The sequence below is a fragment of the Dreissena polymorpha genome, chromosome 1, assembly GCF_020536995.1.
Source record: "Dreissena polymorpha isolate Duluth1 chromosome 1, UMN_Dpol_1.0, whole genome shotgun sequence".
NCBI lineage: Eukaryota > Metazoa > Mollusca > Bivalvia > Myida > Dreissenidae > Dreissena > Dreissena polymorpha.
Window position 1 is genome coordinate 75,289,313 of NC_068355.1, and position 16,835 is coordinate 75,306,147.

Below are 16,835 nucleotides of genomic sequence, written 5' to 3' on the forward strand. Positions count from 1 at the left end.
TCTTTTTAGTTGTACAGTTTTTATCACATCTTCACTTAAGTTTCTGGATGTCACATAAAATTGAGGCAAGGTTTGATAACAAGACACTCCACAGCTGGCATTTAAGAGTCTTTTCCCTTTTTAATACCAATAAATGCAAAATTTGCAATTTCTGATCTCAAACTTTTTCATTTTTCATAAAGTCTTCACAGACTTTCTGAAAATGTTTGTTGACATAAAATGGAGGTAAAAAGTACTCTATCTTAGAAAATGCATTTTAGAGGCCACATCTATAACTTATTATTAATATTATGAAATTTGAGTAAGAATGTTAATGTTTACCTTGACTATGCCAAGGTTTGTGTATTTATACAGAGATGAACACTTCATGGCCATCATGGTCCCTTTTGTTAAGATTATTAAAGAAAATTTATTAAACTTAACATTAAGCATAAGACTGCAGTGTGTGTGTGTGTGTGTGTGTGTGTGTCATGGGCTAACCATTGTCATATTGCACTGTGTTGATAGTCCATAATGATGACAACCAATTGCTTGTGTTTTTGTGCCATGTGTACAAAGACCACCAACTGTTTGGGTTTCCATGTCATAGTTTTGTGTATTCCTTATTGATAACCAACAACTGTTTTTGTTTTCATTGCCCATTTTGGGTAATCTTTTTGGTGACCATAAACTGTGTGTGATTTCAGTGCCCAGTGTGGTCGAGTGTGTCAAACAAGAGCGAAGGGAAGATGTATGGGTTACTACTGGAAAGCGTGCAGTTCTACGTCATTAAGAAAGTGGGCGAGGAAATGTGGGAGAAAATACTCGAGCATGCTGGTAATTGCTGTTTGGGAAATGCATGAAGTAGAGGATTAGTAAAAAAACTTGTTAGATCAAATACTTCTTCACATATTAATATATACTCTGTAACTTCATTATATCACGGTTCGTTATATTGGGACATCCAATATAACGTGATTTGGCTGTGGACCCAATTTTTTCCACCTTCTTAAATTTTCTGTGTAATCCTACATGTATAATTCTAGTTTGGTCCAGATTGTTTGCCTTCATAGTGCATCACATTCACGCTTGTGTCCCACTGGCAAAATATCAAAGTTAATTTTCCGTTAATCTCCCAATGGTGGTCCTCTACCAAGATTGTTAAAATCATTCCCCAGTGGTAAACATTGTTCTTATCCTGGAGTGAACTTATTGCTTTTACTTCCCTTCTTATATACAGATATTTGGTATGCATAGCAGCATCTTATTATTATCTTCCAAGTTTGTAAATTTGCCCCGTCCTGGATTTTATCAACAAGATTTGGCTACCAAGAGACTTTGCAGTTTTCCTAATATGTCTATGTTTAAACTTGTTAGCACTCTTAAAGTAATATATATATATATATATATATATATATGTATAATCATGAAACTTGTTAAGAACATGTGTTCTTTAATACATGTATAATATCTTGACTGATTTATTAAATTGTTACACACATCATATAAGTTTTTTAGTCTTTCTTAACAATTCCAGAATACACAATCACACAAGTTAAAAATGAAAAGATGCCTTTTTAATTATATCCACAAACAAAATTGAAGTTTGGCTTTTTTTCTTGATGGAAGTCATGATGCACAAAATCTGCTTTGTATTTGTGCTTTTGTTTCCTAAATCTGTACAAATTCCCAGCAAAATAATACAAAAATTCAATAAACGCTGTTGGTGAAATTTTTAAGTTCAATTCAAGTTGCATTTTTGGATGTTTTTGTCCCCTACCGGTTTCACCGGAGGGGACTTATGGTTTGCACTCCGTCTGTCAGTTTGTCCGTCACACTTTTCTGGATCCTGCGAAAACTTTTAAAGTTCTTAATATTTGTTCCTGAAACTTGAAACATGGATGGCAATATGGACATTTTGCACGTCATTTCATTTTGATCCTACGTCAAAAAATCCGGTTGCTATGGCAACAAATAGACTAGAAATACTGCTGAAAATGGTGTTTTTTTCTGGATCCTGCGATAACTTTAAAAGTTCTTAATATTTTTTCATTAACTTGAAACATGGATTGATGGCAATATGGACATTATGCATGTTATTTCATTTTGTTCCTATGTCGAAAATTATGGTTGCTATGGCAACAAATAAAAATTTAAAAAATCTGACAATGGTGGAATTTCTGACAATGGTGAAGCCGATAGGGGACATATATTGCTTGGCAATAGTCTTGTTTTTTCATCTGATACATTTCTAGAAAAGTCTAAGAGAAAATAATCTTTTTGAATTGTCTTATCATTGCTTATACATTTTATAATACATATTCTATTGTTTCAGGTTACAAAAATATTGTATTCACAACACACAACACATATAAGGATGAAATCATGACACAACTTGCAAAGAGCTGTTGCCATGTCACCAAGACCAAGGATTTCAACCAATGGATGACATACTTTGGAAACTGCTTTGTGGATTTTTGGTCAGGGTATGGGTATGACAAACTGGTACGAGTTTCTGGCAGAAACTATAGAGACTTCCTTCATGAAATAGACAATATACATGAAGTTATAAGATTTAGCTATCCGCGACTTCAAAGTCCCGCCTTCTTAGTTTCAAAAGAAGACAATGAGGGCTGCGTTCTACTGTATCAGTCAAAGAGAAGGGGATTCAAGCACTATGTAATAGGGCAGCTGCAACAAATAGCAAAATTGTTTTACCGTGTAACTGTGAATATTTCTGTGATAGAAGAAACAATTGTTGACAATCAGAGTAACGTTCTGTTCCGTCTGGACTTTGACAATTCAGCATTCCAGTTGCGCGCAGTATCCAGTCACTTCTCAGGGTCTCCACAATTCTCAACAATACATGGTGATACTTTTCTTAAAGTAAGTACATGATAAATTGTTTTTATCTAACTTGAGCACAAAGTACTCAATGTGAGCTAGTGTGATCAGCTTGATGAGTCTTAAGATAGAAATTTAAGGTAAGGCACAATTTTGCAGAATTACCACTCTCTGTCAGTCTTTGTTTTTATGCCCCCAAACGGGGGCATATAGTGATCACACTGTCTGTCTGTTCGTCTGTCTGTCCGTCACACTTTTTTGAAAAATGCTCATAACTTTTAAGTTGCTTCAGATGTAACCTTCATATTTGGTATGCATGTGTATATGTACAAGGCCTTTCCATATGCACACAGATTTTGACCTCTTTGACCTTGACCTTGAACTTAGGGTCTGAGCGTAGGTTTCGAAATCTGCGTTAAGGTTACAAAAAATGCTCATAACTTCTAAGTCGCTTTAGATGTAACTTCATATTTGGTATGCATGTGTATATGTACAAGGCCCTCCCATATGCACACAAATTTTTACCCCTTTAACCATGACCTTAAACTAAGGTTTTAAAATCTGCGTTTAGGTTTTGAAAAATGCTCATAACTTTTATGTCGCTTCAGATGTAACCTTCATATTTGGTTTGCATGTGTATATGGTCAAGGCCTTTCCATACGCACACAAATTTTGACCCCTTTTACCTTGTACTTAGGGTCCACGTTTAGGTTTTGAAATATGCATTTAGGTTTCGAAAAATGCTCATTACTTCTATGTCGCTTCAGATGTAACCTTCATATTTGGTATGCATGTGCATATGGACAAGGCCTTTCCATACGCACACAAATTTTGACCCCTTTGACCTTGACCTTGAACTTAGGGTCTGCGTTTAGGTTTCAAAATCTGCGTGTACACATATAATAGTACGACATTATAATACATGTATAACAATTAATAAAAAATATAAAATGATAACTTGATCTCTAAAAAGAAAATATCCTCTTAAGCATTCGCACCAATGTCAGAGGGGGTAATCACGTGATGGTCATTATGGCGACGTTCATGCCGCGACAGTTATTTTTTGCCGTTTTATACCCTTTATTGCTTTTATTTAATTATGCTTCCCCAAAATTTATTTTGGGGGGAGCATATAGTCGCTGCTTCGTCCGTGTGTCCGTGTGTCCGTGCCTGCACATTTTTTTGTCCGAGCTATTTCTCAGCAACTAATGACCAGAATTCAATGAAACTTTAAGGGAAGCTTCACTACCAAGAGGAGATGTGCATATTATCAGCAGGTTCTGGTCGGATGATTTTTCACAGAGTTATGGCCCTTTGAAATTTTCCATTAACTGTACATATAGTGCAATTCTTGTCCGGGCTATTTCTCAGCAACTTATGACTGGAATTCAATGAAACTTTATGGGAAGCTTCACTACCAAGAGGAGATGTGCATATTATCAGTGGTTTCTGGTTGGATGATTTTTCACAGAGTGATGGCCCTTTGAAATTTTCCATTAACTGCACATATAGTGCAATTCTTGTCTGGTCTATTTCTCAGCAGCTAATGACCGGAATTCAATGAAACTTTATGGGAAGCTTCACTACCAAGAGATGTGCATATTATCAGCAGGTTCTGGTCGGATGATTTTTCACAGAGTTATGGCCCTTTGAAAATTTCCATTAACTGTACATATAGTGCAATTCTTGTCCGGGCTATTTCTCAGCAACTAATGACCGGAATTCAATGAAACTTTATGGGAAGCTTCACTACCAAGAGGAGATGTGCATTTTATCAGCTGGTTCTGGTCTGATGATTTTTTACAGAGTAATGGCCCTTTGAATATTATTATAAAAAAATTCTTGTCCCCCCAACTACTGTGTCCTCAAGACGTTTCCTTTTATCTGAATATATAGTGCAATATTGTGGCAAAAAAACACTTTGGGGAGCATCACCCGTCTTCGACGGTTTCTTGTTTTTAAATGACACTCACTTTCCAGCCATATCAGTAAACATGTGATTAGCGTTTATTTCGTATAAAAATTCACTTTATATCTCGACTTTAAACCCTGCATATTTTCTTAGTGGATGTTAAATTAGGTCATCTCGCTTAGAAATTTCACAGCGAGTAAAGTCGAGATAAAGACCGAAGATGACAACACGAAATAAACGCTAGTAAATTTTTTGCTGATAGAGCTGGAAAGTGAGCGACATTTAAACAATTAATACAATTAACAAAGGGCTTAAAATGGAGTAAGATACCTGCCTCGGCATGAACATTGCCATCTTGACTATCTTTGTAAGAACACTTGTTCTAATTATATCTTGGGCTGCACAGAACAGGTCAGTTCCTTTGTATCTCAGGTGAGCGACTTTGGGCCTTTCAGGCCCTCTTGTTTATTTAATAATTTAATAAAACTTTCTACTTGTATTTCAAAGTCAGGATATACACTGTTTACCTTTTTAAATATATTTCTTGTTTCCATAATGTTTCCTTGCACAGTCTTGTTACAAGCTGCTTCTGCAGGAGTTACAATAGATTGACTTGTAAGGGATATCCTTATCAATGGGAGTCAGTTACAATACATTGACTTGTAAGGGATATCCTTATCAATGGGAGTCAGTTACAATAGATTGACTTGTAAGGGATATCCTTATCAATGGGAGTCAGTTACAATAGATTGACTTGTAAGGGATATCCTTATCAATGGGAGTCAGTTACAATAGATTGACTTGTAAGGGATATCCTTATCAATGGGAGTCAGTTACAATAGATTGACTTGTAAGGGATATCCTTATCAATGGGAGTCAGTTACAATGGATTGACTTGTAAGGGATATCCTTATCAATGGGAGTCAGTTACAATACATTGACTTGTAAGGGATATCCTTATCAATGGGAGTCAGTTACAATAGATTGACTTGTAAGGGATATCCTTATCAATCGGAGTCAGTTACAATAGATTGACTTGTAAGGGATATCCTTATCAATGGGAGTCAGTTACAATAGATTGACTTGTAAGGGATATCCTTATCAATGGGAGTCAGTTACAATATATTGACTTGTAAGGGATATCCTTATCAATGGGAGTCAGTTACAATAGATTGACTTGTAAGGGATATCCTTATCAATGGGAGTCAGTTACAATACATTGACTTGTAAGGGATATCCTTATCAATGGGAGTCAGTTACAATACATTCACTTGTATTAAAGGGATATCCTTATCAATGGGAGTCAGTTACAATAGATTGACTTGTAAGGGATATCCTTATCAATAGGAGTCAGAACACAAATTTCATGGAATGTTAACCTAAAATTGGGTTTGAAGAATTTTTGACATGCTGATATTTGTGCAATGTGTTGCCAGGGAATTTAAGTTGGGCTATCAAATTCCAATACTGGTGCAAACTGATGTGTGTGTTTTTAACATAAATCACATTTCCAAGACAACAAACAAAGCTTTATATGTGCTTGGCATGCCATTCAACAACTCTCAATCTCTACATTTCCGCTATGTAACAAATGATACATTATGAATGTTTTCCATTTATCTAGCTAGTCTGGATCATAGGGATTGGTGTTTATCCATCATTTGATTCCAACAGCACAACTCAATAACAGCAGGACAGGATTTATCTGCTAGTTATATTGCCTGATAAACAAGAACAACAGTATATACTCTCGTAATATATGTCAATGGTGATATAAAAATCGTAAATGTCCAATGACATAGTTAAGATAGTCCACTATACATCAACTATAATGTAATTATATGCATATTTAAGACTTTAGGGTGTCCAAAAACTAGTCCCTGTATTGACTAAAACTGCTGAATGCTATTTAGAATCTGCATTCATAGCATCCGAAGACTTGAATAAAAGAAAACCAAAACTAAACTGTCTTATTTTGATGAAAATATCAATTAAAATGACAGTGTATGTGTGCCAGATTGACAAGAAAAATGTAACATAGTATGTATAGTTGTTAACAGAAGCAATTAAGCCTGCTGTTAAGTAGGTATATTTGAGTTGTTATATCTTTATAAGAGCCACGTTTTGAGAAAACTGGGCTTAAAGCATGTGCGTAAAGTGTCATCCCAGATTAGCCTGACTGTGCACAGGCTAATTAGGGACGGCCTTGACACTAAAATACCATAAAAGCAGAAAGTGTCGTCCTACATTAGCCTGTGCGGACTGCACAGGCTAATCTGGAATGACACTACGCACATGCATTAAGCCCAGTTTTCTCAGAACGCGGCTCATGTGTGCACAACACCTCAACACTGACATGTTCTGTGTACTGTGGTGTTGTTGAGAGCAGAGATGCAAGTATTTCATTGAAATAAATGTCCATTAATTAATCCTTTACCACTTAGATACATTTTTGACACATTTTTAGTCCCATAGAAAGTTAACTTTAATAAAATACCTTTCTTATTCAATTCAAGTTTTAAAGGCTATTTCCAACTCTTATTTACTGATGAGCAGCAAACAGCATAAAACCTGAACAGACTGCGAGTTACTCGCAGGCTGTTCTGGTTTTATGCTGGTTGCAAAAGCCATTTTTTCTTGGCTTCTTATGAGGGAAAAGGTTAATTTAATTAATTTGTTAGCAAAGTGCTTCAACAATCAGTGAAGTAAAGGGACATTCAATGTGACAAAGAACACCTTGGTATTTTTGCACATTTTTATAGATGTTTCCTTAAAGTATGATAGCAGAAAAGTGAATATTTCATGCCAGTTAAACATATAATAACTTACTGAAAACATTAAAGAGCATCTTTTACTTTCAACACTACTACTTTGTTTAATTATACCCCCACAAACGAAGTTTAGGGGGGTATATAGGAGTGAGCTTGTCTGTCGGTCGGTCTGTTGGTCTGTCGGTCTGTCTGTCGGTCCGTATTAAGTGCCCACTCTCTAATTCAAGTTGTTTTCATCCGATCTTCACCAAACTTGGTCAGATGTTGTATCTAGATGATGTCTAGGTCAAGTTTGAATATTGGTCATGCCGGGTCAAAAGCTAGGTCACAGGGTCACTTAGTGCGTTTTAAACATTGAGCATGGTGTCCGCTCTCTAATGCAAGTAGTTTTCATCCGAGCTTCACCAAACTTTGTCAGAAGTTGTATCTAGATGATGTCTAGGCCAAGTTCGAACATGGGTCATGGCAGGTCAAAAACTAGGTCACGGGGTCACTTAGTGCGCTTTAAACATTGAGCATGGTGTCCGCTCTTTTATTCAAGTAGTTTTCATCCGATCTTCACCAAACTTGGTCAGAAGTTGTATCTAGATGATGTCTAGGTCAAGTTTGAATATGGGTCATGCTGGGTCAAAAACTAGGTCACGAGGTCACTTAGTGCGTTTTAAACATTGAGCATGGTGTCTGCTGTTTTTTGTGAAGACAACATGCAAAATATTCTGTGTCCATGCGACATGTGGGGGTATTCATCACGTCTGTGACAAAGCTCTAGTTGTAGTAGTTTTAAGCTGCAGCAAATTTTTTGAGTAACATAAGTGATTTGCAAGGAAACATTTCAAACACGTGCGTAAGTCCTTAGATGGACAAGACTGTCAATGGCTTGAAATTCTGTGGTCTGCCCTCAGTTCATTGTCATGTTTCTAGGCTATTTGTGGTTAATTGGAAAAGTGATTTTCAGTTCCTGAAAAACTCACATGTTTGTTCTTTATACAAACCTGTTCAGTTCTCAGACATCTTTGGTCTGCAATTACCCTTTCTGTTAATTGAATACAATTTCAATCAGATTGGAATTTGTTTGAGCAGAAAATTGCTTCTCATTTGCTATTTAAAATTGGAAAGCTATAAACAAATTCAGAATCAATTTGCTTTCAGTAGATTCATGTACAACACTACATTGTTTAAAATGTTCTTATTATGTTTGGGTGGAATTTTAATGCAATATCATAATCTTAGAAGAAATGCATGGTTGAGCTGGTTGTAGTTTGTAATTTTATATTTTGTTGTTTTAGCTCTATTCTTAATTGTGGGTTTTACTTTGCTTCCTCAATCGTTGAACTAGCATATTATTGTAAATTAGCATTCAAGCTTGTAATGCAGGATGTTTATTTAAGATGTAAAGTCTAATATACAGTCCAGGCTGTGTACATCAGCGGGTAAACGGAAATTTTTAAGTGGCCATTGTAGGCTGAGCTTATGTATACTACTTTTTCGAATTTCAGTCAGCTTTTGAAGAAACAAATAAAAAAGCTTTGCAAACCTTTTTGTAAACTTGTTCAATCAAGCAACCTTAGCCAAATTAGCACACAAACTTGTATTTAATAGGTATTATTGCATAAACTCTATCTATAATGCCCTCTGGCGGGGTGCAGAAACTTGGCAAAAGGAGGGCTTGAACGGGAGAAATCGTGTATTAACAATGCGATTCACGTGCCGTTCAAGCCCTGTTATGTGTTTTTCATATCCAAAATCTGGTCCACGCGCAGTTACTTCCCTATTCCAGCCTTCGACAACTTTCCAAGCATAAATGGGGAACTGAATAAGCACCAGTTTCCTCATGCATGCAGGGATAATGACTATTTCAATCCACTTTTCAAGTTATACCGTCTGCACTCTCTTGACAACAGCTATTGTTTTTTTGGCAATGTCATTGAAGTTAAGGTTATTTACACAACACTTTCAAAAGACTATGCTTTAAATGTAAGTGTTTATGTACCTTCAACCATCCTGCTGTAAATTCCAAAATAATTCCTCATTTCTTACGTTGCGCGGCTGCATTTCAACTTTGCATTAATCCACTTTTTTAAACACATTTTAAATCGAAAACTGCCTATCCGAAGGTAAAGACTCGTCATTTCGGATGATGACAGAGTGAGGCATATGTAAAACACAACCTTGAACTGTATTGAAATAATCGAATTATTTTGTCGAGTTGAATGAGCAAAACATATTGTTTTCAATGTTATTAAAAATTATTTTGGTATGTGTGATTTGTTTATGCAATAATAGCGAAAATACACATTTTCTCAGACATGATCATCTGCGGGCGCTCTCAAAATCCATTCCTGCCCTCGTGCTGCGCACTCGGGCAGGAACAGATTTTTCGAGCGCCCGCAGATGATCATGCCCTCGAAAACGTGTATTATCCCTATAAAATATACTTAATAACACAGATGTTTCAAACCACATACAATCATTGTCACTTTTCTCCAGACTTGAACAGTTTTGCACACTTCACTCTTTCCACATATGTGAGGTTATTGCCTTAAGAGCTCCTTGTTTATCTGTAATTTATTAATCTGATTGCTTGTAAAATTTATGTGTTGGCTAGAAGCTAGAAAGTCCATTTTAAGAATGATGAAAATGTTTTTTTTCCAAATTTAGTTATGTAATTACTGCCTTAAAGCCACACACCTTGAAAGGAAAGACATGTTAATCAATACAATTATATATGCAATTTGAAAATGTGCAAAATTGTAAATAAATCTATTGCCTAATTAGCAAGTAATTTATGTTTTTTTTATAATTTTAAAACCGAAAGAAGGATTTCTATATGTATACGTAAATTTCGACAAACGCAATTATTTCTAAGTTTTAAAGCACAAAAAAGACGGATTTCTACCATGTAACCACCAGATATATTCTAATTGGCATAGATAAAATTAAATATAAAGCCTAGTTAGCAAGTAATTTATATTTTTTCATACTGTAACGCTTTTAAAACCGAAAGTAGGATTATTAGACGTATACGTCCATTTCGACAAACGCGATTATTTTTAAGTTTTAAAGCGCAAAAATACGGATTTCTGCCTTGTAACCACCATATATATTCTAATTGGCATATATAAAATATGTTTCTTATTTATACTTAAATTTACTATGCCACGTATTTCATTTCAAGGTGTGTGGCTTTAATGTTGTGAAGTTCTGATAAGCAATTAGTTAATTAGTGATTTTTTTTAAATAGTGTTCTGATATAATTGTCCCCTACCGGTTTCACCGGAGGGGACTTCTGGTTTGCGCTCTGTGTGTCTGTCAGTCTGTCTGTCAGTCCGTCAGTCTGTCACACTTTTCTGGATCCTGCGATAACTTTAAAAGTTCTTCATATTTTTTCATGAACTTGAAACATGAATAGATGGCAATATGGACATTATGCACATCATTTAATTTTGTTCCTACGTCAAAAATTCTGGTTGCTATGGCAACAAATATTAAAAAAATCAAAAAAATCTGACAATGCTGGAGCCTGTAGGGGACATTTTAATATTGCTTGGCAATAGTCTTGTTTATTTAGAAGATTTCTTCGTAATTATCTCAATAAAACAAACATGGTCAACACTCTCTATTATTTGTTTTCTCAGTTATAGAAAAGGCAGGTTTGTAATCAGATTCTGTAACCATAGAATATGCTGTATGATGCAGAGGTGAGAAACTGCAAGGCAGATCATTGATTGTTGACTTTTCAATTCTCTTAATGACTGCCTTATGATGTTTTGAGATCAAAGTACTGACAGTACTGGTGTGACGATGCTTTTTAGAGGATGGATATAAAAGCATCAAGTTAAGTTTATCTACATTACCACAATCACCACAATTGTGTATGTTGGTATGAAAAAAAAATTTGGTACACAAATTTTGCGAAAAAAAATTTGGGTATGAAAACAAATTTGGGTACGAAAAAATATTTGGGAACCCAAAAATTGGGACCGAAAAAAATTGGGACCGAATTTTTTTTGGGTACGAACAAAAAAAAGGGGATGAAAAAAAAATGGGTACGAAAAAAAAATGGGTACGAAACATTTTAGGTACGGAAAAAAAAATGGGGGAACAGGAAAGTAGTACCTGTGGGGAACTTGACCCACACTCGCACATTTTGGGCCCTTTCCGTCAAACATCAGATAAGTTCCTCGAAGGCAATAGTATGAATACACATTTCGGAAGCCGTAATGCGGTCCTACCTACGGGCGTCAAAATGTAAGCGAAATATGTACACAAGTCTGTCAGGAATTATTGAATTAACGAAGAAAATCGTGTATTGATGTAATTTTTTTTAAAGAAATGTGCAGAAAATATATTAAACAAGAGCTGTGTTTGTGAAACACAATGCCCTCTGCTGCGCAGCTTTGAAGCCATATATTTTACCTTTGACCTTGAAGGATGACCTTGACCTTTCACCACTAAAAATGTGCAGCTCCATGACATACACATGCATGCCGAATATGGAATTGCTATCTTCAATATTGCAAAATTTGACCTTTGACCTTGACCTTGAAGGATGACCTTGACCAATCAATATGTGCAGCTCTATGAGATAAGCATGCACGCCAATATTGAAAAAATTATGGCCAATGTTAAAGTTTTCGGACAGACAGACAGACGCTTTATTTTTGACATTTGACCTTGAAGGATTACCTACACCTTCACCTTTCACAACTGAAAATGTGCAGCTCCATGAGATGCACATGTATGCCAAATATCAAGTTGCTATGTTCAATATTAAAAAAGTTATGGCCATTAAAGTTTTCGGACGGACGGACAGACTGACACACTGACTGACTGACAGTTCAACTGATATAGGCCACCCTACCGGGGCCATAAAAAGCAATGGCGATATTTTTCTCAGCCACATAATTGTTAATAGTTTGATATCACAAAATGAAAGTGAAAGTAGAACTGTCAAAAATGACAACCTGTCAACGTGTTGTTTTTGCTGGCACGAGAGGGCGATTACACTCAATGTGTTCACATTTTGACCATAGGCTTTGTCAATGACCTTTATAGTATGCGTAGCTTTGATATTATTTATTGCGATCATGTAACTGCATGATTGTGTAAATGTTTACAATACACAAAGCATAAATAATGATATAAATATACTGATTGAGATTATAATAATCTGAGAACTATAGCCAGGTCAATTAAGGACTTAAAATACAATTTTGTGTCCTGATTTCATGAAGAAATGACCATGCATGTCCTAGATTTCAAATTCAAGGCCCTGGTGTGACACATTGGTAGCATTACCGTTAAACTGTTACCAGGCTTATGAAATTAGTTTTTATTGAACTATCTAAGGAAATCTAAATCAGGCACTGTTTTTTCTTGTTTTAATACAGTCATAGATCAGTTGTGGCCTCTAAGTAATGACCAATTTTTGCTTACTTGTCACACCCTTAAAACCTTCCACACGTCTATAATAGCAAGTCTGGATTTAGGTGATCTTCAATGGTACATTTAAACTTTAGCTCTGTTTCAAGAGTGCTGGTAAGGTCCAGTCACATATTTAAATCTAGGCCATGTCAAAATCAAAGTGTCAAAGACAAAGGAAAGATGTGTTCATTAATTATTGTCCAGTTGTTTACTACTGCTGTAAGTTTTTATATAATATGACTGATGAACATCATGTGAGAGAAAATTTTAATTATCATTGTATATCAGGTTTAGCAGCCTTTTAGATAACAAAGTATGCTAGTTTTCAATGTCGCTTCTGGGGATCAAACCCATAGGGCTTTTAGGAAGATTCTGAAATTTTCGATCCCTCGAGAGCAACCAAACCCAAAATTAAGTCAAATATTGCCGACTTGGTTTTTTGAGTCGGTTCATGAGGGATAATGGAGCTAAATTGGTCATTGTCGGCTCTGGTACTACTTACATGTACCCCGGGTACTCTTAAGTATACTTACATGTACCCTGGGTACTCTAAGTATACTTACATGTACCCCAGGTACGGTAAATAAACGTAATTGTACTCGGTCCATATTAGACTGTACCCGAGTTGTATTCGCGCCCAAAATCCGATGTCTTAAAACGCGCAACCAATTATCTTAAACACACTTCTCTTCAAAAAACACTGCATCAATATGCTTTTTGAGTATGTGTTTCTGATAATATAGAGGCCATTCTACAGAAAATTGACATAAATGTGCAGGGCTTAACCTAAGGCACGTCCGAACGACATTCACTGCCTGTACCTTGGTCCGGGCTAGCCAATGTCCCAGGAACATGCCCGACCGGTCGTGTGTATTTTGGGCGGGATTATATGTTCTATATCAATAAACTGCGTTTTAAATAAGCTTTTCAAAGATGCAAAAATCTTAATACAGTACGATCAGATGACAATTAAATCCCAGAGTGAGTTCGGAGACATCAAACGGATCGTATCTCAAAATAGATTCGGAACCCCCTGATTGCAATCAAAAAGAGGCTGACAATTCAGAAAATCCCGGCGGTTTTCCTGGTAAAACACGTCAGTACCTATTTTTAAACGGAATGCCGCTACACACAGTTTTTTATTGGTTTCCTCAAAGTGACGTGTTTTCTCAATGAAAATACGTTTGAAACTAAAAGCCGGGATCGCTCAGGATCGTCCGTAATGATGAAGGTATAAAACTTGACATTAACACAAAGTAACTATAAAATTAATAGTTATTTATCAATTTAAAAATAATTGTAATTTGTTGTCATTATGGAAAAATTATTCCATCCTTTAGACGATTAATAAATCCATTTAGAGGAAGATAGAGACTTTATTTAGATTAGAAGTGTTATGACAATATTTTTTACGCAATTCAATTAGCAAAACTAATATTAATGGTCGATCCCGGCTTTTAGTAGAGAGTTAACCCTGTACAATTGTTACAACTACCGTAACACGTTATTTGGCTAAGATTCACTTACAATTTCTTGTAAGACGGTAACCCGGCAATCTATGTAAAAAAGGTTTTAACGTTCATGTCATCGTTTAAGTTTGGCTTTACGGGTGGGCATGGGGGTTCCTCGGATACGAAAAGAAAAGGAAAGGAGGAAAGTAAGAGAAAGTATGATGAAATAAAAAAACAAGAAAATTTCTCCAGAAATGGCGTGAAGATTACAAATAGTTGTCTTAAATAGATGAATATTGAATTCAATAGCATTAGTAAGGCAAGCTAATAAGAATGATTTAATCATAATTGCGCATCTCCAAGCACAAGAAAATACAAGTTGAATGATAAATACAAAGGTTTTTATAATACTTGGGTCAGGGCACATGAAAGATTGGTCAGGGCTAGTAGGTTCTGCATTTACTAGCCTGAATGGGCTAGTTGAAAAAAAGTGTTAAGCCCTGATGTGTATATATATTTATTACAAAAAAATAGTCGACAACGACTGATTTAGGGTTAAATTTCCCGGGTACATTTTAGTATATTTACCGTACCCGGGATACATGTAAGTATACTTAAGAGTACCCGCGGTACATGTACGTAGTACCCGAACTGACGATGAACAATCGAGCGATACTGGAAGGTGCAACATCTCTCACGCCCCCTAGCATCGCCTTTAGCAGTATTCAATTCTCAACAGGAAAGTGCTGGAGTCATTGATCCCGAGGGACAAGAAAAACAATTGATTAATGTTCCAAAATAAATAATTTGATTAATGACAATTCTATTATTTGAGCCAGGTCACAGCAAAAGCGCAGTCAAATCAGTATCCAATTAAATTATTTGTTATTGTCAGAAAAACGCTTTTAAGCAAACAGCTTTCAAGCGACTGCAGGCTGATCTAGATCCAAACTGGCCACAATCGCCTTAATGTCTCTTTTACTGTGACACAGTTCATTTAACTTTAAAATGATAAAAAGTACTAACACTAAGAAAGAGTATACAAACCAGTAAAGAGTTTGAAATCAATGTTGAATTTCAGGGCAGCTTGGTGATCTGCAAATCCCCGATGAAATGTTGATATCGGGTATCATAGTCATTCAATAAGTCGCAAAATGCTCGAATACGATTTATAAAGCACAATGTGACTTAAATTGATAACTAAAAATACCAGTATGCCAGGTTTGCCATGTCAAGCTGTTACGATCCAGAAAGTCCTTCATTCACATCGAGTATATATCCTTCGAATTCTAACTATTGTTGTCATAAGCGGAGATTTAGTGAATAAATAATTCATATATCCTAAATGACAGCTTCTAAATAGCGAAACAAGCCAATTTATGCAGTAAGAAAGTTTTGAATCGAGACTCTCATGGGGGCGGCCATTGTTGAATGTTGAAACACGAACGACAACTCTGCTAGGAGAATGTTATCAATGACGAGCAATCTCCTACGCAGTGGCGAATGCAAAAGGGAAGTAACCTAAACAATCGAGTTATCTCAATCGGACTGGCTCAGTCTTTTAAATAGGTCGCAATTGTGAATTTTTTTTTAGATGGTTATCAAACCTTGGATGATGCTGTTCCAGCATCATCAAAAAATAGCTTTCACAGTAAACAGGGTGCAGAATCAACGGGGGCTTAAGAGGTTTACACACGGGCTACGCAGAATGTAATCACACCGTTAAGAACTTAATTTGTGCAAATATCTGAAGTTATTGAAATACATTCGCAAAAATCTTTAGTGCATAAAAGACAGTTTTTCTTGGAGTTTGTACCAATGTCTTAAGGTATAAAAATAAATCCTTGAATACCTCTGAAATTGGTCACAAAATTTCATGTTCTGTGAAACATAGCAGTGTAGTACCAATCAAATTTTGAACAAGAACACAGGCTTATTAAATAAAGTAATTTTGATGTATTTCACATTGCCATAAGCAGCATAATAACATGCCTTTTATGCACTAGTTGAAATTCTTAAGAAACATTGTTTTAAGGAGTTATTTGAAATAAAGCACCACTTACCGTTGAGTTTAAATCCATTTATGTTAAAAGGTGGAACAACACAAAGTCATGTGATCCTGCACCGTGGTGAAGCATACTGGGGGCTGGCTTCTTAGGGCAGTTAAACATTATACTCAGGTGAAATAAAGACAGATTTTCATGGATTTTCATGAACATTATCCTCAGTGGACTGCCTTGAATTGAACTTTTCAAATGTTTTTTTCCTGCTGTTTTATTCTCTTGTCTCAGGTATCTGACATGTTTTCATCCTAATGGCTGTTAAACTGTTTTGCAAAAGTACTTAAATGACAGCATTGAAATGTAAGTGCTAAGTCATTACATTGAATACCATAGTAATGGTGAAACAACAAAGTTGATATATATTTCAATACCTTTGCTCTCAGCATTATGG

At 35.8% G+C, this 16,835-nt stretch overlaps 1 protein-coding gene across 1 annotated transcript in view; it reads left to right on the forward strand.

Moving 5' to 3' along the window:
* Window positions 1–691: 691 nt before the first annotated feature.
* Window positions 692–16,835, forward strand: part of LOC127835576 (soluble guanylate cyclase gcy-33-like) — a 74,127-nt gene continuing 57,983 nt past the window's right edge. The window contains exons 1-2 of the mRNA XM_052362015.1: window positions 692–816; window positions 2,315–2,865. Of these exons, the coding sequence (XP_052217975.1) occupies window positions 729–816; window positions 2,315–2,865 (639 nt within the window). The 5' untranslated portion in view covers window positions 692–728. The remainder of the gene's footprint in view (window positions 817–2,314; window positions 2,866–16,835) is intronic.